This window comes from Hylaeus anthracinus, unplaced genomic scaffold (assembly GCF_026225885.1).
Source record: "Hylaeus anthracinus isolate JK02 unplaced genomic scaffold, UHH_iyHylAnth1.0_haploid 12002, whole genome shotgun sequence".
NCBI classification, from domain to species: domain Eukaryota; kingdom Metazoa; phylum Arthropoda; class Insecta; order Hymenoptera; family Colletidae; genus Hylaeus; species Hylaeus anthracinus.
This window is the reverse complement of record NW_026534349.1, coordinates 10,504,538-10,532,180: the sequence shown is the minus strand read 5'-3', so window position 1 is coordinate 10,532,180 and position 27,643 is coordinate 10,504,538. Positions and strand designations below refer to the sequence as shown.

The 27,643-nt window shown below is 43.0% G+C and overlaps 1 protein-coding gene and 1 long non-coding RNA gene across 6 annotated transcripts in view; one reads left to right on the top strand and one right to left on the bottom strand.

Annotated features, from left to right (window-relative positions):
* Nucleotides 1–27,643, top strand: part of LOC128892049 (serine/threonine-protein kinase NLK) — a 187,570-nt gene that overhangs the window by 120,529 nt on the left and 39,398 nt on the right. For all 5 annotated transcript variants that reach the window (XR_008461000.1, XR_008460998.1, XR_008460999.1 and 2 more), the window contains one exon: nt 13,769–13,875. Coding sequence is in view for 2 of the 5 variants with exons in the window: in XM_054152119.1 (XP_054008094.1) it covers nt 13,769–13,875 (107 nt within the window). In the remaining 3 variants the exon portion in view is untranslated. The remainder of the gene's footprint in view (nt 1–13,768; nt 13,876–27,643) is intronic.
* LOC128892078 (uncharacterized) overlaps nt 1,710–27,643 on the bottom strand; it is a 59,545-nt gene continuing 33,611 nt past the window's right edge. Inside the window, exon 2 of the long non-coding RNA XR_008461001.1 lies at nt 1,710–4,597. This is a non-coding gene — a long non-coding RNA (uncharacterized LOC128892078). The remainder of the gene's footprint in view (nt 4,598–27,643) is intronic.

Genomic DNA, 27,643 nt, shown 5'->3' with positions numbered 1-27,643 from the left:
TGCCACATCCTCGCATATCATGTTCTCCTGATACCAAAATGCAAAATTCAAGAATTTCATACGTACCATGAATTTCTCGTGCCACCTCTTCGTATATCTTGTGCTCCTGATACCAAAATGTAAAATTCAAGAATTTCATACGTACCATGAATTTCTCGTGCCACCTCTTCGCATATCATGTTCTCCTGATACCAGGAGTAAAATTCTGACCAAATTTCGATACGTACCTTGAATTTCTCGTGCCACCTCTTCGCATATCGTGTTCTTCATGTTACCATAAAATTCGGGCCGGAATTTTACTCCTGGTATCATGAGAACACGATGAGCGAGGTGGTTGCATAACTTTTAATTCTGACTCGAAACTTACCTTTTGTACTAGGAGAACGTGATGACTACGGAGGTGGCCTGGGAAAGAATGGAAGGTCACAGGAAATGAAGAGAGATCAAAGGGAAATATTAAGTGTTGTTAGATGTTGGGCAGGTTTAGGAGTTATTCGAAGTTGTTAAGTGGTGTTAGAATGTGTTAGGATATGTTAGGACGTGTTAAAAGGTGTTAGGAAGTGTCAGAAGTTCAAGGTGAGTACTGGGTCCTGGGTAGTGTAGTAGCTAAATTTCAATGAAGAAGGCCATTCAAAAAGATTAGAGACGTCTTGTTCAAATTGCACGGGGCTTATGCAAAGTAATGGATCCTCGCTGTTTCGATAAATAAATTCCTATTGAAAATACATCAGGCTCCAGTTGCATTTGCGTTGAACAGAATGGGTTCACCGTTGCTCATTTTTCATCGCACCCCACAGGGAGCGTTTCTGTTCGGGATTGATCCAGTTGGAACCTCTGTTCCCGTTCGCGGTGGAAACTCGTGTCTGCTAGAAGGAACTTCTAACGGACACGTGGATAAAAAGAACCTCGAAGAGAGATAGGGCGTGATCTATCGAGTTTTATTAGCCGTATGCGTGCTCGAACGAAAATTTAATCGTCGATCGTGGTGTTCCGTCGCGTGTGCATCGTCGGTTCGTCGATCGCGCTGGGAACCGCGAAGTTTTATTTGGCGAAATTTCAATTCCGTTCGATGGAAGTCATTTTTCGCGGAACGTTGATTTTCGTCGCGCGACACGTCCTATCAAATTGCTGGAACGATCCCCGCTGTCTCTGTTGCCCCATCGCTCGTTGCGAATGCTATTGGAAAACAACTAGCGGAATAAAACAATTCAGGAAATGCCAGTACAAATATACACCTATTCTCATCTCCAAGCCCCATCTATAAATCTAATCTTCGCTTCTTTATAAATTTTAAATTACTTTCCTTCGCCATTAAATTCTCCCTTTTTGTAATAGCCCCATGCGTCATAAAATTTGGCGTATCCTCTTAAAAATGCAGACGTTTAGACGATTTTTTATCGATACTTTGCGCGTCAAGCAAGCTCGAATTTACATCACGGCGAGACGATGTGTCCTGTTTGCGGTCTCGAAATATACGCTGTTGCGGTCGCGCAAAAGGAAATCAATGTCTCCGCTTCGAGCTCTGCGTCTATCGAGCCGAATGGCATACAGGGTGGGCCAGAAATAATAGAATAATTATTAATACGATCCACTGCTATAATCCATCGCCAGTGTTCTTCGCCCGTGAATATCCTCGTCTGCGGAGTTTTCGCGAACTGTTTGGCACAAAGTTGACAGGACGTTGCGCGCACAAGGAAAAAAATGCAAAACAGAGAAAACGCTGAATATATTTTGCGCTCGCTAACGACGTTGCGGCTCAAAACAGAAAGAAACATTCGCGTGAAAAGTTGAAATTCAAAACAACATAAAACATACATACAAGCTCGCGGAAACGAGCGAGTTTCTCAATTACTGAATTCTGAATACCGTTCGCGTCTTCGATATGTGCCGTTTTCCCATCGAAAAGAAAAAGTTATATTTTTTAATTTTTCGTATCCTTGACGCCGATTTCTCGTGCTCCTTCGTGCATCGTTTCGGAGAATGAAAACATCGCGTCGAGGCGTGTTACTTCACGCACGCGTTTTGTAATTTCTCGCGTTTTTCCCCTCGGGTTTAAAGTGCCTGCTTAAAATATCGCGTTCCGCTAATGACAACCCCGGCCTCCCTTCGTTCCATGGGACGGGCGGAAACGAAAGCTTAACGACGTGTCGTTAAATTATTTCTACGCGTTAGAAGAAAATATCGCCCGTGTACAAAATTTCCGTCGAAAATTCTGCCGACACTCGAGCGGGGCTTAGTAGCTTGAGAAAAATAAGTTATGGGTGGATCGATTCTATGTTCCTCGCTTTTTTTATTACGTCTGCTAAGAAGTATATTTCATTATTTTTTCTAACGATGAATATTTTAACATTTTATCTAATAGAAAGTATTACTATTATTATTCACCTAATAAAGAACGTGTCCTGCTTTTACCACTGATAAAGATTACTTTAATATTTCCTATCGCCCTATAAATGATTTGTGTACATGTCGCAGGGAAATGATAAAAATAGAGATTTGATCAAATCAAATCTTTTATCGTTTCCCTGCGATATACATATTCCTAGCTTGTTTAGAATTATTTGCTCTAAAAATCACCACTAACACGTGATTAAAAGCGTTGAATATTATACAGCCTAGTTATAACTACATTTTCTTTTTTCTTCTTTTTTCTTTTTAATTTAAAAACGATCCTCCCTAAAAGATGGAGATGTTCCTGCCGTCGTGTCGGTTATCTCTAGCTGAGAACCTACTTTGTTTTATTTATTTAACCAACTGAATTCTGGCATATTGTACAAGGGAAAAAGTGGTTCCCCCAACGTGTAACGTGGCTCGAGCCGGAAGCATTGATTGCAACTTCCTCTCCGTCAGCTTCTCCGGCAATGTATCGAGTATCAATGTATGACCATGTATCGATCGCTCGAGCAGTTTTTGGGCCGAGGAGAGTCCTTTGTTTCTCGTCCCTGCCTCTTCCTTCGCCTCACCTCCACCGTTGTACTTGATTCATGCCTCGATCTCGCATTATTTAAAAAGAGATTGCACACGTACGCCGTGAACGACGGCCATTTTGCTTCGATTACTCGCGTTTCCCGCGATTCCGAACTTTGACGCTTCTCCCTCTGGTACCCTTTGATTACTATATCATCGGCGGAAAACGTAGATTGATTTCACACAGAAGGACAGCGCTTGAAAGTATAATCATTATTGTCCTCGAAGAGAAAAGATAAATGGTCGAAAGGTTGCTATGGGAAGAAATAAACATTACATTTGTCGAATAGAAACATTTTCACACTTGGAGGAGCATGTGTGGTAGTCGGTCAAATTGGTGTTTCCCGAGAGAAACAATTTTATAGAAATGAAAATAAATGAAAATACTTTAAATTAAAGATTGACTAATTTAGCGATAATGTTATACAATAAACATGTCGATTTCCACTGATTACCCAAATCGTTGGCACAGCAATTGTTTCAACCCCTTAAATGCCCTAAGTTTCAAATTTGATACCGAACCTTTAAATCGAATTGTACACTTGCAATTAGCTCGTTTTTAATATTTGGCTGTATGTATGTTACCATTGTATAACGTTCTTTTGAACAAAAGTTAAAAAAGTAAACGTCAGCTGTCAAAGTTGTTTAAATTGTTCTAAGGGTTAACCCTTTGCACTCAAGGCCTTTCTTTCTAGTATCTACCAGCAGCTTGAGATGCTTTCTTAGCATTCTATTGGCACGAATGCTAAGATTATATTGACTTCGATAATGATATCTCTAATTTGAGATTTCAGAATGAGGTCACCTTTGTCTCAATGACAATCATTTTATTGGCACTTTGAGTTCCAAAGAAATTAAACCTAACGAAAACCTAGAGGTGACTGAGAGTCACCTCTCGAGTGCAAAGGGTTAATACACTTCTTTCATTTTAACACGTTGATCGCCACGTCACCCGTGTATGGATAACAGTGCTTTTTACCGAACAATTAAAAAAATTAATTATGATAGTCGAGCATCCAAGGAAATAAATTTAAATGAAATTCATGAGTTTTTATGAACTTACAAAAATAAATACCACGAATAATATTTAATCCTAGCAGATTTGTCTGGCAGTCAACGTGTTAAACGTACGCTCAACTAAAGTTAAACCTGAAAATTCAAGTGTCCCCCAGTAAACAGCTTCCAATAATCAAAAAGTTCTGATGTGCCTTTTGGGAGACCCTTTAACGTCACGTTTCAATTCCAAAGAACTCGAGACCTCGCCGTTACGATAAACAACTTCCTGACCAATCCATCCTCGTGTTCCCGCGCTGGTTTCCGGGTGTTCGAGCAGCGGAAGAGCGCTCCTCGAGCATCGAAGGCAGATCTCCGGCCGTGGCGCATTGTAGAATTTGCTCGCGCCGCGTGGATCCGTATTTTTTTCGCCGGACAACAGGAATCGGGCGCAGAAGAATCCTGAGACCTGGTGGGTTCTCGAAGTTGCCCGCTAGCCGCGTTCGAACTCGGTTGACCGGTCGGACGAGCCCGATTGGCCTTGCTCGAACACCTCGGACTCTAAGCCTTCATCATCCTCCTCAACTTGTTCTTTGTTGGCCAGCGACAAAGGAACACGAAATCCTTGCGACGTCTCCTGAAAATGGCGTTAGACTGTTTACTTCGCGTAAAAATTAACCAGTCGATCCATTTGAATTTAAGAATTTAAATGCTAGTTTTTGATGTAGGCTGGAGTAAGGGAATTATTTTTGAATTACTTCGAATAGATTGTAGGTTCGAGAAATGTATTGCGAGAGACGATCGAGTGCTGCTTTGTTTGATTGCATATATGGATGATATGTCAGCCCTATAAGTATTCGTACCATCTATATCTATCAAAGTAGTTTGCCTGAATTAAATGATAGATTTGATATTTTCAAATAAATGGTCCATTATGGATACGTACATGAACAAGCTTTACACGTGTATATATTTATAATAAAAATTTATTTGGAAACATCGAACTTGACATTCGATTTAGACAAATTTCTTGAATAAATATACTCTCGATACCCATGTCGTAACATATACTATATAGTTATACGTTTACTTCCACTTAATCGATATATTCCAAACTCTAAATCAGTCAAATTCCCAAATTCCACGAGTCAAACAATCCCAAAGCGCTTCGCAAATCATCCCCACCTTTGGTAGGACAAAAGGACTCCAATTTTAAAGCACAAAATAGTGGAAAACCTCTTGGAAAATTTCTGTAAAAAATAAAAATTATGAGTGCGTTGAGAATGGTTCGCAATTGTCCCCAAAATGACGCGGACGACAGAGAGAACGTAAAGACGCGAAGTGGAAGAGGATTCGCGGCTCCTCCAGGTTCTTCCTCCTCGGACCGGTATCAAGCCGGCCGGGGAGAGGACAGAGGAGAGAGAAGACAGGAGAAACGGCAGGATACTCGATTCCCTTCGCGCTGGGAGAAGACGCTGGGGGCAAGTCGCTTTGTCCAGGAACCGGTCGACGTGCCTACCAGGAGGCAGACACGCATCGATCCGCCAATCGGAGCTTCCCCGGTGCAGCACACGCAGACGACCGTCTCCAATTCGATGGAAGATTTTCGCGGATGGGAAAAGGGAAACCCTAACCCGATCAAGTGGAAATCGACGATCGAGGACGCCTGCGAGGCCTTAGGGAGCTTGCAAACCTCTAAAAAATCATTATCATCCGGTGAAAAGGTTTGCAAAAATTTGCAATTGGAGAGTTGTCCTTCAAGTTTCATTAATTGCATGCGAATGATTGATGTTTGAAAATTCATTCAGGTGGAAGTAGAGGATCACTTACGAGGCCTGATGAAGCTTGCGAACCTCTAAGAAGTCGTTAAGGTTGTTTAGAACGATCTGCAAAAATGTTCAACTGGAGAACTGACTTTCAGGTTTAGTTAATTGTATGTGGATGTCTGATAGTTGATGGAACATCACACGAAGTCATTGAAAAATTCATTCAGGTAGAAGTAGAAGATCACTTACGAGGCTTGAAGAAGCTTGCAAACTTCTCATAAGTCGTGCATTTGGGAAGGCGTTGGTTTCATAGGATTGAAAGGAAATCGTTCGAAACGTTTCGATTCGAGTGCATTTCCGAGTCAACTCGTCAAAGGGGTGGCGCTGGGACCTTAAACGTGCCCTCGAAACGGTCCTTCTCCTTGTTGGACGTAGCGTTAAACTCGCAAACTTTGAGAAACTTACCCGCTTTTGAAAACGTTCACCCCTCTGTTCCCTATTAATACTTGGGGACTCCCCCCCCCCTAGAATTTCCTTACGAATCGAGCTTCTAACGAAACTGATTATTATTGTGTCTCAGATTTTTTTTGTCACTAAACGAGGTGTAGTAATATCAGTATTACGTTTTCAGTATGAATATTAAATGAAACCAAAAAGAAGTGAAATATGGAACAAGGTATGTAACGAAACGAAGAAGTGGAGTCCTAAGAGATGGAATGAAGTATGGAGTAAAAATGGGGCGAAAACGTAGGAGTAACGATAAATGTGCACTAAAAAACATTCGAGATATAAAACAAAGCTACCAGTCGTTTCAAGTAAAATAATAATACTAACACCTCCGGCGTTTCTCAGCTTCCTCGCTAAAACATTTTTCGAAAGTGCAATTACTGAAAATAACGAACGCCAGGACCTTGTTTCGTTTCCTCCTCGTTATCGGGGTCAAAGAACGATTTCAGCCGCAGAGGTGACCAGAAATTAATAAATATTCCCTCAAACGTTCTCTCATACTTCCGGGCGTCAAACGAAAAATGTTTCCCGGCCGTGTATTGGATCAAAGGTAGCGCGGTTTTAGACGACAGGGCAGAAATTAATAAAACAAAAAATACGGGCTCGCGAGTCACGCCTGGAAAGGGTTTCGCCGGTTAAACGAAACATTTTCTCACCCCGTTGGAAAAAGTGGAGAAAGGTTGCGTGGGAGAGCTGGATGGAAAAGCGCGAAAATATTGCGGTTTCGATAAGGGAGGCTTTATTTGTTCCGTGAGGGTGGTTGGAAACTAAAACGTGGCCAGTATCGGTTGGAAAGAGGGGGAGGAAGAACGGAGGGTTGAAACGATGGTGCGAATCGATTCTGGAAATCAAACATTGCGGAGTCGGGACAACGCGTGTACTCGGTCAAACGAAATCATCGAACGACGTGTGTGACAACGGCGAAGGAAAGGGTGAAATAAAAGGGAAAAGGAAGCTTTGATTAGTGGGAAGGAGCGATATATTTATTTGGCAATTGGTGATTTTGTTGCTCCGTTACTCTTTTGTATTCCTCGATAGTTCGTTAAACAATTAATTACTCTCGAAGTCCACGCTGTAGCAGGACTCGTGAGTCGTAATTAATTCGACTTCGTCTATCGTGTGTTCCAAGAAAAAAAAGTTCCAAGTTAAACCAGCAACAAGGACTGGAAACCCTGAGTTTCGATATAAATATTTGTCCACGCGCGGAACAGAGCAAAAATTGATGCTAAATATCGCGTTAATTAACCAAGGGATGAAATAAAATTCGCGTAACAGAGGAACGGGCCGAATCGTGGTGTTCCCGCGCGGCGTGCGGTCCAGCGCGTTTATTGTGTTAGATAATTGTGCATATCTGGCGGCCAGACGTTCAGATAACGCAAATATTTGTGCTGGCAGGTAATATTGATAATCTATGGTAATTGAACGGACCAGGTGGCCGCGTTAGGTTCGCGCGGCTCGATCGTCCAAGTGAATCGATTAACTGGGCGGGCCGTGTTATTAGAATAACATGGATGTCCGTCGAGCCGGGACATCCTTAAGCGACTATTGATATTCAGTTACGGCTACGCCTCCTCGTTTGCGACGTTAACGCGGACGTTCCATTGAAACGTAATCGCGTGTATCGTATACACGGGTTAGCCGATCCCTTGGAACTCCCAGCACCTTGCCAACGGAGGTGTTTAGTCGATTTCAACACTTATCAGTCGGCTGATAACGTGGACTTTTCAAAGACAAAGAAAAAAAGTAAATCAAGGATACATAGAATCAAGTTGTATCGTTTAATTTGGATGCTTCCTTGTATTGTAATATTTCTAATAGAAGAAACGAAAATATTTTTATCGTATCAGAGGTAGATCTGGTACGAAATTATATAGAGATTCCTTTCGAGATTGATTTCTCGTGGCAACAGAAGTCGGAAAGTCCTTTTCCGTTTTGCGATTCGAAGTTCCGTTATCGAGATACAAGCAGGTGAAGTTTGTAGGTGGACGCACGCGTAGTGACGATGCGCGGTCAGCTGATTGGAACACGCGTGCCCCAAATGAGATTTGGTTGCTTGTATCCAGGTAAGGAAGCTTCGAACTGGAAAACGGTACAGGACTTTTCGATTCCTTTTCACACGAAGAAATAATCCTGATGAGGCATCTCGCGTTATCATCCTAGAAATCGGTATTAATTACTATGGAGTATTAATTACATGGAGTATAAGGTTTTACGATCATTTGCAAGGAAAATTATTGTATAAAATGAAAGCGCTGTAAATTTAAATGAAACCTTCCTCCGCTGTCTAAATTGAGAAGGAAAAGAGCAGTTTGTACCCGTCCATTCTGAAATATGGAACTCGAACGATTTCCCACTCTATTTTTCAGCGATCCTGTTTATCGAGCAGCTGGGAAGAGAAACGACGTTTTTCGAAATGGTCCGCGGATAGGAGGATTGATAGCGACGCGTTTAAAAGTGTACCGACGGCACTCGATCGAGGCGGTCCAGTATGGAAAAGCGTGCTGGGAAATCGCGGCGGTGCCGCAAAACGCGATTAAAGCTCCGCCGTTCCGCGCAGCGCCGGATTCTAAATAACGCGGTGAAAGCTTCGACGGTCCTTCGAGCGATCGATGAACGCTGCGGTCGCCCAGGATTCGGTTGCCCGCGAAATTTTTCATCTCGACCTCGACGGGCTGTTGCAAATACCGGCGAAAGCTTCTCCGGCGAAATCCCTATCCAAACGAAAGCTTCTGATAACAAATGAATCGGGAACGCTCGTCGAACAGAAATTGAAATTTGAATTGCGGATCGTGTAGTAGCTGTAATTTGACTCATCGAGAATGAGGATTATGCGTTTTTAGGAGATGGTTGCGAGAGGAATAGTTTTAAAAAGTTTTTGAAACTGGGAGCTTTCTTCAGGTATCGAGGAATATGTGTTCGTTGGAAATTTGAAATTGAAATTATAAGTAAAAGGTTTGGGGTATAGATACTGGAAATATCAGAGATGAACGAGATTAATACCTTTGCGATAAACTTTTGCAGTATATGTTTGTAGGATAATGAAATGAATTTTGTACGAAAGGGTATATCTCACTTTACAAGGGATGTTTGGTTAAAATTGAAGTTCACCGAAGGAACGCAGAGTATGCTCTTGATGATTCTACCCCAAGTGGTCAAAATGCTATGTCGCGACGTCTATCTTTGTTCTATTTAATCCATCTCTATCCGTCCCTGTCGTGTCTTCCTGACAGTGTAATTTTCTCTTTGAGGGGACGAGTATTTCCGTGCGTCTATAAATTCATAGACGACAGAGATATTTAAATCGGTGTCCCCGTTTAAATGTCCCACCTCGAGTGTGTACAGTAATTTATGTCTTTTCGTAATCGTGCCTTCCTATTCTTCCTATTATTCCGCGTCAACGACTCCATAAAGTATCGCGCAGAGCCAACGAAAGACGGAAGAGGACGATTTGACTCGGGTATACTTAAGCGAATCATCGGAAACAGAGATCGTAGTAGATGAAAATAGTAAATTCTCTATTTCCACTCGACTGCCATTAAATGACTTGCTTATTAGCCATTGAACATTTACACATACCTTTATCGTTCAATAAAAATCAAATTGGAGTATCTTCAATACTTAAATTAAACACGTACTATGAATAATAGCCCAAGTATCTTCGCATGACCCATGCATGTTCTCCACGACTTATCGTGAACATTTTCACGTATCATCCAAGACCGTCCAATCGCCATGCCTGGGTCCCGGTCTAATAATCGGTTCGTCAGATCCAATCACTGGCCAAGGGTCCATAAAGCGTCCCGGTTTCCGTGGAAGCCCGGTTCCAGGGAGAGTTCAGGTCGAATCCAGCGGTGGATCGATCCGAGAACAGGTCGCCAGGAGGACCTGGAGCCGCGCGACCTCGACGATCCTCTCTCGAATCTCGCGATCCTGAAAATATCCGGTTGCCCGTCGGGGGCCAGGCCGCCTCGACGCCTTTCGTATGTCGAAATATCCACGACAGAGGTCCACCTTCTCCCGCACCCCTCCTCCAGTTGGGAGTGAATAGCCCATCGATCGTATTTCAAAAGAGATAGTTGGAAAGCAACGCGGAGCAAAGAACCGCGCTTAGGCGTTTCAGGCTGGAGCCAGCCGGACCAGTCGACTTGCATACCACGCCAGGTTCGCAGGCAGCCTCTACCTGCATTCCAACCTACCAGTCGACCTCATTCCGCCATTATACTATTTCATTCTCCTCCAGCCTTTTCTCTCCGCGCTCCTGCGCGCGGCCATTCGTGGAAAAATGAAATTCGAAGGACGTCCTTCGTCCGCCCGCGGTACCGAATCGTCAGCTCGAGTCTCTGGAGAGCACCGACCGTGATTTTTCGACTATATGCTTCTTGGTAGGATCAGAGATCGTTGCTACAATAAAAGCATTACGGTACAAAACATCAGAGAATATACGAACTCTACGATACCTGCACAAGGTCGGTCTCGAGCTTGTGCAGTTATGGAGACACTACTGTAGTTGTGTTCTTAGTACTGAACCGCGGATATTATGCATTCGTGGTACAGTGAATGTGGCAGGTACACGATAGACGTAATTGAAAAGTACATGTACTTTTTTCAAAGGGGAATATTAATATTATTGAGTGAATTAACAAAATGTACGCTACGTAGACTACGTGGATTTTTGTATGTTTTCCATGTTGATGTACATTTTAAATGCATAAGATCTGCAGCCTGCATGGACCTACGAAGAGCTCGGGTACCTCGGGTTCGCTAAACCCGAACAATCGCAGCTACAGCCCCTGAGGATTAATACAACAAATGCGATACCTGGCCACTAAGTTTCTTTTCAGTCCAAAAATCTACTTATTTTAGAATTAACAGGCAGCATGAAGTCCTTACCAATCCACAGACTCTTCTAATAACTTCCTCTCTCTTGAGCTCTAGAACTACCAAGCTAATCAATCTGAACGAGATCACTACTAGTTTATCACACATTGCAATAAACTGCACTCTGCCATGCAGTTTTACTCTGGAACTAAACGCGTAAAAGTGGTGGACCAGGAGAAGCCCTCCCCTCTCTTTGTAACTTCCTCTCTCTTGAGCTCTACAACTACCAAGCTAATCGATCTGAGCAAGATGTCACACGATAAATTGAACTATCCATCGTGCAACTATAATCCGGGAATAAACGCGTAAAAGTGGTGGGCCAGACAGAAGTCTACCCGAACGAAGGAGATGGTCGTATACAGCGTCCCTGTAGCCAGTAACTCCACTGCACACGTCTCGATTTATAGCCGAAGAAGGGAATCATCGCGGCGATGAACAGGAATAAACTGCCCCATCCCTCCCTCCGAGCACCGTTTACCTTCGACCGTCGGTTGGTCCGCTTAAAAAGCTCTCCACTGCTTTTTATCGCGAAACTTCCAACCCCCCTCGATCCAGCGTTTCTTCGCGAGGCTCTCGTCGATCGCGCGATCCTCTCGAAATTACCGCGACTCCGAGGGTCGCTAACTTTCTCGCTGAAGGGCCCCGCCGCCGATTATCCCGTCTCTTGTAATTGCCCAACTTCCGGCTACCGAGGAACGCTCCCCGTTTGTTTTGTCGACGTCTTCTCCTGGACGATTTTTCGATGGCCTCGAGGACGGCGGGGAGATTAATCATCTCGATAGTTCCGCGTTCGACATAGTTTCGGGCCAGGGATCCATCGATCTTCGGGGTATATTGCGTGTAAACCGCGTGCAAACGATTGTTTTGTTCCTCAAGTTTTTGGCGAACGGTGCGCCAGGTCGATGCGCTTTGGTAGCTTTTCGCTAGGGGGTATGAAAATTTGTAACGTCGCTGTGTTGAAGGTTATGTTTATTCTACCGGGTTTAATGGGCTGACTCTTACGTAACTTTCACCGCGGTTAACTTGCACCGCAAATTTTTATTTCGGTTGCTGAATTAGGGCAACTCATAGTCAGCTATGGTAATTATATAGTCGATTGAGATTCATTATAAAATATGTAGGAATAAATTCTGGGCGATTCATGATAATTATTAATTAAGTATCCTATCCTGTCCAAGTGGCTCCTGTTGTTTTACTCACAATTTACTTCTAAATATAGTAGGGGGGACCGAAAAGTAATCAAAATGTCTTCGACTTGGAAAAGCTTATCAGTAAAAAATCGAAGGACTTTTTTAAAAAGGGAATCGGACAATCGCTTTTACGCTGGAGAAAAGTGTTAGAAAATGATGGAAAATATTTTGCTGATTAGTATTTAAGATTTCTTTGATAAATGAATATTGATTACTTTTCGGTCCTCCTGATACTATTGCATAATAAATCTTAATCGATTATATAATCACCATAGTTGATCGTCGCTTGTCCTAAGTCAGCAACCGAATTCAAAATTACCCTGCAGCAAAAGTAACTTACAAATCAGCTCGATACAACGAGAAGGTTTTCCTTAAACAATGTCCATCGACTTTAGAGGCTTGCTGGCACTCTTGTCGACGACGAGAGGTAATGGGACGGAAATAAAATCGCGATAACGTCAATCGAAATGGTCGGTTGGTCGTTCGGTTTTTCGGATCGATCGGTACCTTGGCAAACAGGGAAAGAGAGGGGCCCTCTCGTCACCGTTTTGTCGGCCTAATGGGTTCCCTCGTCGACTTCGAAGGAGTTAATCCGTCGAAATGAAGGCAGGAAGCAAAAAGAACGCGGAAGACGAATCGAGTCGAGCGATGTCGTACCGTGACGAAAGTAGCTGGCCCTAATAAACCCGGGAGGGTAATTTACGGGTGCTTCCCCTCCCCCGAGCTCCATCGGGGTCGAAACTTCTTCCCGAAGTTAAGTCGAGGCGAGAACAATGACGTTTTGTTCGCCTCCGCTTGCGACGAAGCCGGGTGAAATTTTGAGAATGCTTCGAATACTGTTTTGCAGCGACGGAGCGAAATAATATTTTCGAATGAGGAGATAAAGACCTTGCAAATAAAGCGCTTTTATTCCTGAAGCTTCTTTAAACGTAGGCTTCAAATACTTTCTGACAGCGAAAGCGAGTTGAAACGAGGAAATTACAAAATTAAATTATAAAACTAAATTAACCCGGTCGAATTAAGAGTTCATCGTTCTCGATAGTTGACAAGGAAAAAATCTTTTCTCGATACCTGTAAAGGAAACGGGCTGTTTTATGTAATCCAAGCTCTAATTTAATTTTTTATCGCGACTGTTTCGAATGGCTCGAGCGACGCGATAAACGCGTCCAGCGGGGCGCGCAAGCTTGTCGCGAAACGAGCAGCGAGCGTTGTCTTAATTGCCCCTGAAAGAAGGAAGGGAAAACGGAGGGAGCCTCTGGAACCAGTCCTCGGGATTTTACGTTTTATTGGCCGGTTAATGGGCGTCAATATTGGCGTTAGTTCCGTTTATCGGCGGGTATCGACACGCGTGTGCAAACGACGCCGTAAGAGAATCAGCTGGTAATTGCGAGTCGTTCGCCGAGGGAAACGGTTTAATCTGTCGCGGTTAATAACAATCCATAAATTCCTTAACGAGGCATCGCACAGATACGTGATCACGGAGCTGCTACAGAGCGATCTACACAAGATCATCGTCAGTCCGCAGCATCTCAGCCCCGACCACATCAAGGTCTTCCTGTACCAGATACTACGAGGTGAGTGAAAGCAGTCTTTGTATTTTATTACGGCGTGCAGCGCGCTCGGTTGAATAAGTCTGATGAGAATGATGCGCGTTTTCACTGTGTTACGGGCATTGTTTGCAGAGACACGTGGTTATACTGTTGCCACACAGCTGGGCCAGACCTTTATTCGAAACATCAATGGATATTAGCGATGTTTGTTCGGTCTTTGTTTGCCTCGTGGCGGAGAAGAGCGTGTTTATTTTGTTGAAATTCTAGCAGATCGAATTCGTCGCGAGCCAGCGGGCTTTTAACGAATAAATCCTGTATTTTTCGAAATTCGTCTACCTTCTACCGTATTACCTCCTCGGAGAACGTTCTTCGAGGCGCCATAGCGGTTGCAAGAAAAGAGGGGTTAAGAGAGAAAGCCACTGTAAAATCATTGAAACTACACCATAGTTTAACATTTTTAATGCGTGTACATATAAATATAGCTCGCAGATACCGGGATAGGCCGTCCTGAAGATATGGGCGTTTTCCGCTGGTCTGGAAGATTAAAAATGAACCGATTCTCTGAAAGAGAAAAAAAAATCCCGAGTACTTCTTTTTACATGTGCTCATCTGACAAACCTCACATACTTTCAAAATATTTAGTTTCAGGTTCAAAAAAAAAAAAAAAAAAAAATGTTAATACCTGTTATAAAATTTCACTACAAATCTTGAAGTTTCGGCAACTTTGTCTTAAAAAACCGTGTCAGTTTTGACTGAGAAGTGAGGTTTGGCAGATGAGCACATGTAAAAAGCAGTACTCAGGATTTTTTTCTTCTTTTTCAGAGAATCGATTCATTTTTAATCTTCCAGACCAACGGAAAACGCCCATATATTCGCGACGGCCTATCCCGGCACCTTCGAGGCATATTATCGAACCATATATTTTATTTAATGATTGTTAAGAAGTACAGTTTAGGTTCTTTTTTTAGTTGTAATGGCAAATCAATTATTTACACGCATTAAAAATGATTCAACGATTTTACAGTAGCTTCCCCCCCTTAAGTCAAGGAACAGAAACGAACGAGAAGTAGAATGACAAGGAAGAAGACGTTGAAGAGAGAATAAAACGTGCCCGTTACAAAAATCTACGGGCAGCGTATTGCCAGGAGCGTCGAAGTTGGGTTGAACAGGGTAAACAAGATCGTTTCTATTCACCCCTCGGGATCATCTTTGGATCTCCACGGTGCTATACAGTTCTTGTCCTGTCTGGCTCGTCGAATTATCTGGCCTGACGTTCGTTGGCCCTTGCGACGGGAGTGTCTGCGAAACGACGATTCTTCTCTCTTTTTCCTCCCGATTCCACTGTCTTCTGCTAATAAGACGCTGATTTTTCAGCCATTCCTCGACGGAAAACGCCCTTTGCCCGTGCCCGCGACCGCCATCGAGGCACTCAAGTTAATTCAGCCCCCGCAACTGTCGGATTGATGCTCTTTTTTCGCCGTCCACTTCGTTAAGACAGCCGTTGGCTCGTTTTTCGCCATTTCTCCTCGACCTTACCCTCTTGGAGCCGTCATTGTGCCATAGGAACAACAGTATCGCTCGGGAACAGAAGATGCTAACGTTTGGGAATTTTTCCTGGCTACAGCGAACGTCCAATGCAGAGGTTTGGTACACGGCGTAAAAGTACATAACTTCGAACGATATCTCTGTGGCAATTTTCATAAGAAAAGGTTAACGTACAACCAGTCCCATAAATATTCGTACCCTCTGTTTGTTTATCGAAGGAATTTGTTTGAATTAAACGATAAGTCTGGTGTTTCCAAATAAATTTTTCACTATATGTATACAAGCGGAAAGTTTATCCATGTAATTTGGAATAATTTCTATAATAGACATAGAGGGTACGAATATTCATGCGACTGACTGTATGTAGAAAATACAGAGGTTCTCGTATCGCGTCTCTCGAAATTATTTCCCGGCTTCCGTGAGTATTTCTTCTGGATTGGACGACAGTACATTCATTAATCGATATCTTAGCCTACAATAAAAATCTTTTCTCAGGGTTCGATAGGATGTTATCGTCAGTAAAATTCAAATAAAATACCAATCTCGAAATACGAGTAAATACAAATTTTCCCCCCAGCGAAATATTTTCTTATCCCAACGCGATCTACCGCGTTTTTCATCGTCGAACCGAGACTATTGTCCGAGGATTATCCTGTTCGCCTTTAATGGCCGTAGACTTTCGCGGGGACACCCTAAACGTCGTTCAACAAATTCACCGGAGTAATTAAATTCGCGAATGGATTTCCCTCCGAGGACTCGCCACTCGGCGATATTTCGAGATACCCAGGAGTCTCCCTATCGGTGCCTTTGAAATGAAATTTCACGTGGGAGGGAGAGGGAGGGGGGGGGGGATGACTCCCTCGGCAAGTAACGACACCACTCGTGTCGATCCTTCAACGGTGCAACCCCTTTTTATTCAGCAGAAAATCAAAGTCGCGTCTCAGCGAGATCAAAAACCTCTGAATATCTTCCCGCCCCCCTCCCCCCGCCCCCTCCTGATATGTTTTGCATCGCGCCTTTCTCGTCCCTCAAGGATCCGCCCCCTCGCCCCCTCGTGGTTATTTCCCGCGTAACACTCGCTTCTTCCCTCGCGTTTGTGGTTTCTTTCCTTGGTTTCGCTTTGTTTCGTGCATACAGATTTCGCAAGTAACGAACTGGAATACTGATAATTTCGACGGGGATGTATCTTCAGACATCCTTTTAGCAGGGGAAAATTCATTTATGATAAGATTCTTAGGGTGGAGCCCGAACCAAAGTGCAGTATAGATTTTTTTGTAATGCGTAGACCGCGGAATTTACTTTACTCTGTAAACGTTATCAATATTCCTTTAGGACGATGCATAACTGCGTGCATTTTGTAGTTTCTTGGACGTTCACACTCCCTGTACGCGTGTAGTGGAGTAATGTGTTATGAATACATTTTTGTAGACGGTAAATGATGAATTCTGTTGTATTGACTTCACAAGTTCTTAACCATTCTGCTGTGTTTGACGAGTGTACCCGTCATGGAGAAACGGCAGTATTTTGTGTCATGGCGACTATATTTGTCTGTAGATGTATGTATACATATGTAGCCATTGCATGATTCTCCCAACACATATATAGGGTGTCCACGCTAAAGTATGACAGACGCATATTTCAATAACTATCGATGATACGAAAAAATTGTTTAGATGTAAATTGCAGGATACAATGGGATCTATATTGTGGCGCAAATGAAATTCTTTTTATATTATTAATTTAAAAGATATGACGGCGAAGTTTCGTTTTTTAAACGGATTTATATATTTTTGGGGGGATCACGCGATAGTGCTTTTCAAGACGAATTCATTGACCCTTAATTACCCGATTTTTATTAGTTTTTAACTTCGTATTCTTCGCTTCGATCGCGATCCACGAAACGCCGCCACCCCCTTTCTGTCTCGAATCGAAGTACAGAAGAAAATTCCGTCGGCCACAGACTGTCGCATAATTATTTTGAAAAAACTCGCTCGCAGTCTGCCACCCTCGCAGAGTTCCTTTGACCCCCGCCCTTCAAGAATGTCGAGTTAATTAAACCACCGTCCGCCCTTTTTCCAAAGCGCTCGCTCGAAAAGCATTATTCGAAAATCTTACTTTAAAGCGGTCGCGATTCTTTGTTCCCCCAGCTTTTCTTCTTCGTCCCCGACGCTTTCTTCCCCCTCCCTCGACGTCCCTCAGTACGCCACTCTCGGTTACCCTCTCTCTGTTCCGTGGTATATTCATCGTTCGTGGTTACAAACAACCTAGCTTATGGTTGCTTGCACGAGCCTTGAGACAAGACAGATTCGTCTGCGTTTCGTTGGTACTTGAAAATATTTGGCTCTCCTTGTGTCTCGAAGGTGCAGGTTACCTCTTTCTTTCCCGATGTATACAATGTAAGGCTTGTTTGCGAATCCCTTGTGACTCCGGCTATATTTGCCCGATCCAGATGGAGTTTTGATTTAATTACACCTTGTGTTCCAAGAAAAAAATATGAGCTTCTTTATTGAATTATTAGCTGCAATGAATAATGATTCACCCTTTAACCTGTAACAACGTGCGAGACTCGTGGTAGAGAATTCGAGTCGAACACGAAAAACACGAGTCAGACGGCAGTCGTGATTAAGGCATTCACGATCCTAAAGTAAATCGTAGGTCAAAGGGTTAATAATAATTGCAGCTGATACTTTGATGTCTGGATTACTTTGATCAACGAGTACTACACTTTGTATGACTATTCCAATCATTTTTCAATATTTCTTCAACAGACCTTCGTCTAGTGTAAAAAAAAAACCACTCCCCATAAAAAATTTCATAGAATCTTTGTATCCCAGTGTCCAAATACACATCGCAACCCCTTACGATTTAAAACACTCTCCTCGATTATTGCCGCCATTAAACGTCCCCCTCATCCGCATAGATCCCGTAATCAGCTAGGACGAGAGGTATCAACAACGGGCATTTTGCGTTCAACGATCCAAGCAACATTTCCACGAATCGTAACGCGGAAAAACGGTCGAAAATGGCGAGCTCTCCAGGCTCCTCTCGTTCCCCGAGGAAGGAGTTTTAACGACTGTACGGACGAGAAGGAAAATGGAAGAAAAACGAAGGAATTATTATTCAGAGGAGCATCTTCATCCGAGCGTGCATAACGATTCTGCGAGGAAGCTTCCTTCCCGGGGAAAGGGTCGGGGAGGGGGAAAGGACCCGTATCCTGATTCCTGACGCGTCCTGCCTACATCCTTCGCGCCGAGTCGACACGCGGAAACAAGGGAACCAGCCGTGACAAATTACCCTCGAAAACTACCGCCTAGAAAGAGGAACAAAACTACAGACACTAGGATGATGTATTAACGTCCGTCGACTTCCATACTTCACGGCACGAGCAACGGAGACACCGGTTGCTGCGGCTGTTCGCGCCATACCCGCGTCTGTCCTTGACGAATTAATTTCGCAACGACGCCTTAGCGGCGTCTGAAGTTCTACGGTTCGAATTCGCGACCAGAGAGGTAGCTTTTGGGATCCTGTAATGAACGAAGGAAACATTTCTGTCGCGTTTGCCGTCGCTTTATTTCTACATTGGATTGTTTACGAAGCACGAAAACTCCTCTAATTAAGCATTCTTAATACCCTTTCAAACCTGATGTCCAGAATCGCGGACAAAAAATTTAAAATTTACCGACGCTATCGTTTCGGGTGGAATGTCTTTATTTGTCCACTCGAAGAAAGACCAGTTTCCTTAGAAAACTACGCTTTTAGGATCTCTTTTTCATACTAATTTTAGTCCAAGGTAACCCTAAGAATTAAATTAGATTAGTACAAGAGAAGAAAATAATTCAGGCCTAAAATGGTTAGGTCTGGGTTAGGTCTGTGGGTTAGGTTTGTGTTAGGTCTGTTATGTAAGCGAGCAATTACGGTCAGCAAGGAAACCTGACACGGAAGATTCGATCGCGTCCTGCCAATAGGTGGAGCAAAGGAAGATAAACTGCAACGTGCAGTCTACAGGAGCAGGGATTGTTCTAATTAAAGGGAACGCGAAGGAAGATGTTCGAGGAGTCTGAGGGGCAGGTAAGTTTCAGAGAACTGGGGAGGTTCGAGCTCTGAAAACTTCCAGAACTTTGAATATCGTGGAAGCGAACAGAACTTTCGCAAGTCCTTGAACACCAAATTACGTCTGTACAAAGAAAACTCTCGAGGAGGCTCCTCTAACCCGAACGAAATCGAAGGGGCTGGCAAAGTGGCTCGAGAGAGCAAATAAAACTTTCGTTGTTCCAGCCATTTGAAAAAAAATGAAAGAAAAGAAAGGACGAGCAACAACGAGAGCTCGAAATTGATCGAAATACCATGGAGGAGAATCGAAGTTTCCAAGCAGACAAGAAAAGAGAAGAAGCAACGGAGACTGGAGAGAGTGTAAATAAACAATATGGTAGCTTATAGTATTTAAACGCACTTGCAGTCAGTGCTAGAGTATTGGGGATTATTTATTTAGATTGAATTTAATAAATGCTCCTGCGTACTAACTACAGAAGACATGGAAACAAATACCATGTATCGACAGAAAATTTCCATCATTTAGATGATTTTCCCTAACGCATTCTAAATCTTGCGCAAGAAGATGGACACTAGAGCAGCCAAGATGCAAACCTAGATGCAAACAAAGTCACTAGCTGTATCAGGGCCACCGTAACAGTATGCAATAATCAACATCGATTACGCACTCTTCAGGAACGCTTCTCGAGCGCTTTCGTACATCGAAAACAGAGCCGGTTCGAAACCTCGAGGAAACGGAAGTGCAGTCGTCCAGGCCTCTTCCTGCCAACGCAACAAGGGGAAAAAAAAGGAGTACGAAAGCTGAGACGCGAGCGGCGATAAGCGTTCTATCGAACAGGGATCAGCTTAATTAAAACATCACGGAGGAGGATGGCGAGAAAGCGTGGTGGGGGAGGTAGAGCGAGGTTAAACGAGTCAGAGGAGAGTAGTCGCAGCGTCGAGCAGCCGACCGGATGACGGGGTCTGGGGTCACGGATGGGCGGTGGCAGGACTGGTTTCGGACCAGTCAAGAGAAGAAGAGGAGCTCTGCTCTATCTGTCCGGGCTTTACGCGCCGCGTTATACCGGGTGGAAAACTCGGAACCACCCGAAACGCAGGCCCGTGAGAAGATTGGATATCGTCGGACGGGAATCCTCTTCGGAGGGATCATCGTCTTTGTCTCTCACCTTTTCTCTGGTAACGCGGCACCTAACTGGATCGAGGATTTCGTGCGGCTAGGGTACACGTCGAAACACGTGGAAAATGGGTACACGCGTCCTCGCGTGGGAAACGAAATATCGATAAATGGAAACGATCTATCCGTGGGATTTTAATTTCGATTGGATTTGGTTTGTTTATATGGGAATTTTTGTGGAAATTTCTAGTACGAACATCTTGATTTTGAATTCATTTTACAACAAGTCTTATATGAATTCTTTTTATGAATTCATTGTATATCAAAATTCTTATATGAATTCCTTATATGAATTCCTTGTATATAAAAATTTTGATAAGAATTCCTTATATGAATTCATTGTACGCAATCTCGTATTTAAATTCTTTATACGAATTCATTGTATATAAAAATTCTTACATGCATTCCCTACATAAATTCCTTGTATATAAAAATTCTTATATGAATTCCTTGTATATAAAAATTTTGATACGAATTCCTTATATGGATTCATTGTACGCAAAGTCTTATTTAAATTCTTTATACGAATTCATTGTACAAATTCCCACGCGAATTCCCTTCGGTAAAAGAAAAAACAAGGAGCACTCGTAAGATGGGCATTAACATGAAGCAAAGACGTGCAACTCGAAAAGGATGCAACCGCGACGAAGTAGAGCTGCTATCATCCAATTTCGCAGCGGTGATCTTATCGGTATTGTTCGCCTGGAAGTTTCTTCATCTGGAAGTCGACTTTCTTGCGAAGACCAGGTGAGCACGAAGCTTGGCGTCGCATACGAATGGATCTGCAGGGGCTCGAGAATCATTAGGTCTGGAGACTTAATGCCGAGCACGAAATGAAAAGAAAAAGAGGAGAACGGAAAAGAAAAGAACGAAAAATGTCGCGCGACGTTGATGTCTCCGATGAGGAGGATGAGACTACGCAGAGGCAGATCGCCGGAGATAATAAAGGTGAAATACTGGAGGACTGAGAACAGGACACCTCTCCCCGCGTGCTAACTACGCTTTTAGACGATTTGCATTAATTTTCACTTATAATGCCATCTCGTCGAGCTGCTCCAGGCAGATCTCCAAGGCACGTCGGGAGCTGTTTACTCGCGAAAAAGAACGGTTCGAGTTACTAATTCCTGGGTAAAGAGAAAGAGGAGAGGACTCCACCGAAGGAAGGGAGCTTCAGTCGTTGGTGATTTGTTGCGTTCTCGGCCTCTCGACTGTCTCGATCGCTCCTCGATCGCTTTCTATCTCGGTCTCGTTATTCTTAGGTCCGCGCAATGTTCACAGCTCGCGCCATCTTGGCCTTACCCAAACAACATTTAGCCCTTACTAAACATATTAAATTGTTCTTGACGATATGCTGGAAATATAATTTGAAAATTTAACATCACAAGGATGCATAGTTCGTTAACAATCGATTCCAAAGTCATCTCTCTAATATTCCCTCCAAAATTTCCTCAAAGACTCCTCGATTGCACAGATCGGTACCACTCGTTAAATCAAAAGCAACAAGTGAAAAATTCAATTTTCTTAATGATCCTACCCGAAAAGAAATATCCACGAAATCGTTCGGTGGTTTCAAAGCGTTTCCAACAAAGTGACCGTGATCGTCCGTGACTGCGTAAGATTTTATTTTTTTTCATTTTTTCTAAATGTTCCAACTTCAAAAACCGCGGAACGGCCTTTTTCCTTTTGTCTGTGTTTTGTCCCTTTCCCGGGCGTGTCAATTAAGCCTGGCTTAAAGTTTTTCTCTTTTTTTTTTTCAAACCGAGATCACGATACTCGCGCGCGTGCAAGGAGTTGGAAACGGGATTAACGCTTCGTGCGTTTACCTTTGAGGGTCGCAGGCTTTAGTTTCGCGGGCCATGTCAAAAGAACTCTCCTTGTACTGCGTTGATGAAATTTTTAACTATAACGCGACTCGATTGACAAGTTGACGGGATTCAAAGAACGGGAGGAAAATATTTAGTTATTTAACATTCTTGCTTTCATAAATCCTGTTCCATTCTGTTTAAAATTTTTGTGTCGATGAATTCATACAAAGAACTTGTATTTGACTTTTTATCAAATTAATTCATACGAAGAATTTGTACACGAATTTTTATACGAGTTATACAAAGAAATATTAATAAGATAGCTGTTCAAGTAAAGACAATTGCAAAATTACGAAAAGAAAAAATCATAGATTCATTACGCTGTGCTTCTGGATCAAAATTTGTGTACAATACAATCTAGGAAAGGATAATCTCATAATCATTCCGTTTGATTATACTAAAAAGATTAATTATCCTTTCTAAAGTAACAAAAATAAACGTAATCATTCCACGTAATGAAATAATTGCCTTTAACGATGATGAAATATATCCAATCAGTTCCTCGAACGAGGATCGAGGAATAACAGACACGGATTTCCTTCTTTCTCTTTCTAATCCTGCGATCTCCTTCCAGCTGCAAGGATGTTTTAATTAAAGTAGTATCCACTTAGGGAGAAAAAGATTACCGTGAGGAAAATCGACTTTCTCGGTGGCGGTGCTCTTGCCACGTGCAATTTTCTTCGAGGCGGTCCGTAATTTTTGCGCGATCTTGAAAATCGACACGTCCGACCGTCTGATCCGTGTTGATCGCGCTACTTGCGAGTGGTTACGCCCGGCGAAAGCCAGACGAATCTTGACCGATGCTTGTTATTCTTGAAAAGTAGCATCGAACTCGTGGTACGTCAATTTTTCTTGAGTTTCGTCGATTAAACTTTGCCAATTTTTTTAGTATTATAGAGAATAAAAGAGTTTTAAAGAATTTGACAATTTTGGTTTATTTACGAGCGAGTGATTGCTATGCGGTGAATTTCTTTTTCGTTTTCCCTTTCCTTTCCTCATCCCTTCATTTTTCCCTTAACTTTCTTTGCTTCGAAGAAAAATAAAGGAAGAATACAAAATCGAATGGCTAATGAATAGGCATGTATAAACAGCGAAGGAAGACTGAAAAATGTTGCGATTAAAAATTCCCCCCTTCCCTCTGTCTTAAATTAACGCGCAAGCCGTTTAACTTTTTCCCTAGCTCGAGTTTTTCATTAAAATTCACGAGTATCCACGGTTGCATCTGTTCGTTAATGTTCCGGATAAACGATTCCCGCGATAAACGTGGCAAAATAAGCGATCAAAAGTTTCCGTTGCATCGCTTTCGACGAAACACCGTTTCGCAATAAAATTCCGACCGCGTTGCGGGATCAGCTCGATGAGAATGGGCTGCAATGTCAAAGGATTAATTGAAAAGCGCGAATAACGGTTTTTTTTTTTACCAGGTTGCGTTTGAAGGCGGCTCGATTGACGTTTTCGGTATTCAAAAAACAGCGATTTCTTCGTGGCAATCGCAAACGTCGAACAGCTTGGTCGATTTAATCACTTAATCGAAGATAGACGAAATTTGATTTGAGTTGTTGATAGGGAATAGAATGATATAGAAACACCTTGTATCCCTTGGTCATTCGAGAATAGTAATTGGAGAAGTTTATTCTTTTCGTTCACCTCCCTCCCCTATGTTTTCTTTACTTTTCCTTTTGTCGCAAATATATATTATTTCATCAAGTATTATTTTCTCAACGTTAGAGTTGATTTTAAACAGGCTAGATAAGGGTGAATTTCAAAAAACTGCACAAAGCTTGAAATTTAGAAACTGTTATAAGTGCACCTTCTGCCCCTAAAAGTTCAACTATCTTCGAATTAATTAATAGTACTTAACAAACTAAAGCAGAGCAGAGAGAATAAACAAGAATCCCCGTCAGATTAATCTAGATAATTTTGCAGAATTCGTCCCATAGAAATAATCGGCCGGGATTGTTTAAGCTTGTATAAGAGGATGAGGCGCAATTAGGCGAACCCAATCCGTGTGTTTACGCGTCGCGCGCGTGGCTGATGCATTCGCGAGGACGGTTTAAAATTGAATTATTCCAATCCCGAGCGGGAGTTCGCGTATCCGCGATCGAGTTTTATAGATTGACCTCATTTCTCTCCTCCTCTTCGTCCATTTTTCCCTCGTCACAGTCGCTGCACTCTGTTGCACCATGTTTCGCTATGAGATACCTATTCGTGTTTATATTCCTCGAATAAAACAGTTTCTCGTTCGCGCCGAACGCGTTCGTATCAGCTGTCGTCCATTTTTTTCCCCCCTTTTTCCCTATTTTCGCGAACCTCCGGTGCCTTTTGAACCGGACGTTTGTCTTCCCACGATCGCAAAAAGACATAAACGTCCGTCGGCTGTTGTAAAACAAACAGGAGAAGTCGCGACTGCGTTAAGCAACGTACCGGGTGTCGCTAGATAAGCATGGGGATGAAATATCGCCCTCGACTGGAGGGAACGCTCTTTCGTGCTTTTTATTTCCTTCTCGTGGCGCAGGATTCGATGAGATAAAAGTAATATTTTGGGGTCGAGGGACTGTGCGATTCATTTATTTAGCTATTTCTGGTTCCTTTTTTTGGTCCATATTTCGTTGGAATGTATATATTTTTGTAAAATAACTTTCTTTGAAGTAACTTCACAATATTCGCGCATACTCGTTCAATTCAGTATACTCGGAAGATCGCTCTAACATTTTCAGGTTCGATTCGAAGCATTAGTTTAATAAATCATCCTAGAATCCAGCAACATAAAGTATTATGGACATCCATAGTTTCCATAGAAATCAACATTTTTTATCAAAGCTTGGGAGAAGTACTCTTCAAAGTACATACTTTTAACACCCTTACCGAACATTTATATCGGACATTTTGTGTTGCCGAAAGAAATTCCCAAATGTCGAGGTGTTTTTCGAGACTAAGAAAGCGTGCCACCCTCGAACAAAGAAATGTCAACACCATTGACGCAGTGGCCTCCCAAATATTCTACTCCACGCGATGGTACGTCGTCACGGAAGTCTATTTACGTTTGTGGCCTACATCTGGCGTCCCATAACACCCCAACGAGATCCGCACGCCCAGGCGCGATACGTCCAAGCAGATCTGGCTCGCGTCGGGTTCGATTAGGTATCGTCCCAGCTGGCCCGTAAGAGCGCAATTAACTGGCGCGAAAGGAAATCGAAGTACGCCTCTGTTCGTTGTCGAAGCCTTTTAAACGTCTGCGTCGAGCTAACGAGCTTGCGACCCCGCGAATGCCCGACCAGGGACGCAATCGTGATTCACAGAGGACGATTCCATGTTTCGAAACTTTCGCGATTCACGGGGATGACCTTGATGTTAATACCTGTGAGGGCAGCGAGTCGTTCGTCCTTGACTTTCGTCCGATCCCTCGATACCTGGTGGTCCCCAGCGCTCGGTCGTTCCTGGGGAGAAGAAATGAAGAATCGACCAGCTGGAATGGCACGCACACCCAGGTACGGGAGCGATGAACCCGATAACGCCGGCCCAGTCGACGTAAAATCGTCCTGCCGTGACGTGTTCAACGTTCACCGTGGCTCGGGGGGCTCTAATTCTGCCAACCTTGGCACTACGCCGATAATAATTGGGAGGTTCGAGTCGCGAAGTGAACTTTGTCATTCTTCATCCCTTGAAAAAATGCTCAGACATAGCTGAACGGCTTGTCTGTATTTTCTGCTATTTTTATCCCATCCCGATGACATTTTGGCTGGTTGCTCCTCGTACTTTGTCGAAAAGGATAGAATACTTAGTTCAAGAAGATAGTAATTATACTCGTTAAAAAAAAAAAAAGTCGAATTGAGTAACCCCTCCTCCTTTTCGAAGTCGGTTAAAAAATAGAAGATTCTCCACTGCTAAAGGAAACTATCGAAGAAAGACATTTCAGAAGACACCATAATTTCTCGTATGTGATGGATGTTTATCGGTTTATTTTGATTAATGTTTCTTTAATATTTCATAATTCATATAATGATAGAAGCATAAAATGTTATTTCAATAATAGAATAGTACCTTTTATTTTGACAACATTAGTATTATCGAATATTTATTTCATCTATTAGAACCGTATTTCGATTAATATTTCATAATTCATGCAATGATGAAATATTAATCGAAATACGGTTCTAATAGATGAAATAAATATTCGATAATGCTAATGTTGTCAAAATAAAAGGTACTATTGAATTTAATTATATGTCCCTTGGCATATCTTTGTCCCGTCCATGAGCAACGATTCAATGTATGATACCGCCAGAAGCCACACAAAAATTTTCAAACAGAATCCAACGTCGCCATAGAATGAAATGTTTTTCGGGAGCTTTGGAGTAGTTTCCCGCCCGATGGTCCGCCGGATCGTAAATTGTCGAGCGGCCATTAGAACTGGTTTCATCGGATGACCCTCCGGGTGCAGCCACGGTCGAAGTCCTCCCGTAAAACGCTTTAATCCATCGGCGAGCACGTGCTCGCGTCCGATCGTCACCCGCGCGATTAATCACTCTATTACATTAATCCGTCGGTGCAATTTATATCACGGGAACGCGGCGGCCACACGCATAATGGCTGAAATCCTGTGGCTCCCGGTGTCCTTCCTACCTCGACCACCACTCGAATGTGACGGGTCGTCGTGGAGCGTCCTGCTGGCGATAATTAAAACGCATTCCGCGCGATTGGCCTTGCGCTGACTAGCTTCTCTCTAATCACCCAGCGAATTGCTTCACGTTCACTAGCTAAAATTTGAATCCTTTATTTTGGATCTCTTGTTTGACGATCTTTCACGCTGTAACGTATTTCTGATTTATTATTGTGATTTTTCGAGATCGAGGCTCGACAATCTTTTTTACGATGGCTTAAATTGTCACGGTGACTGGCGGAGGATTGTGGTTTTCGACATTTCAAGGTCGTCCATGTTTTTCTGAAGAAGCTCCACGGTTATATTCGGCGTCGAGACGAGCTCGGCGAGTTCAATGATATCGCCGATCGCGTGCGAGAGATATTTTTAGGCGACCGTGTCAGATTCCTCGTTCTATATAACAGTGGCACGTTTTTGTCCCGCCAGAAGGTGAAGCCAGACTACGAACTAAATCGATGTCGATTACGAAAAGAAAAGGATATCTTTTAATCGATAATT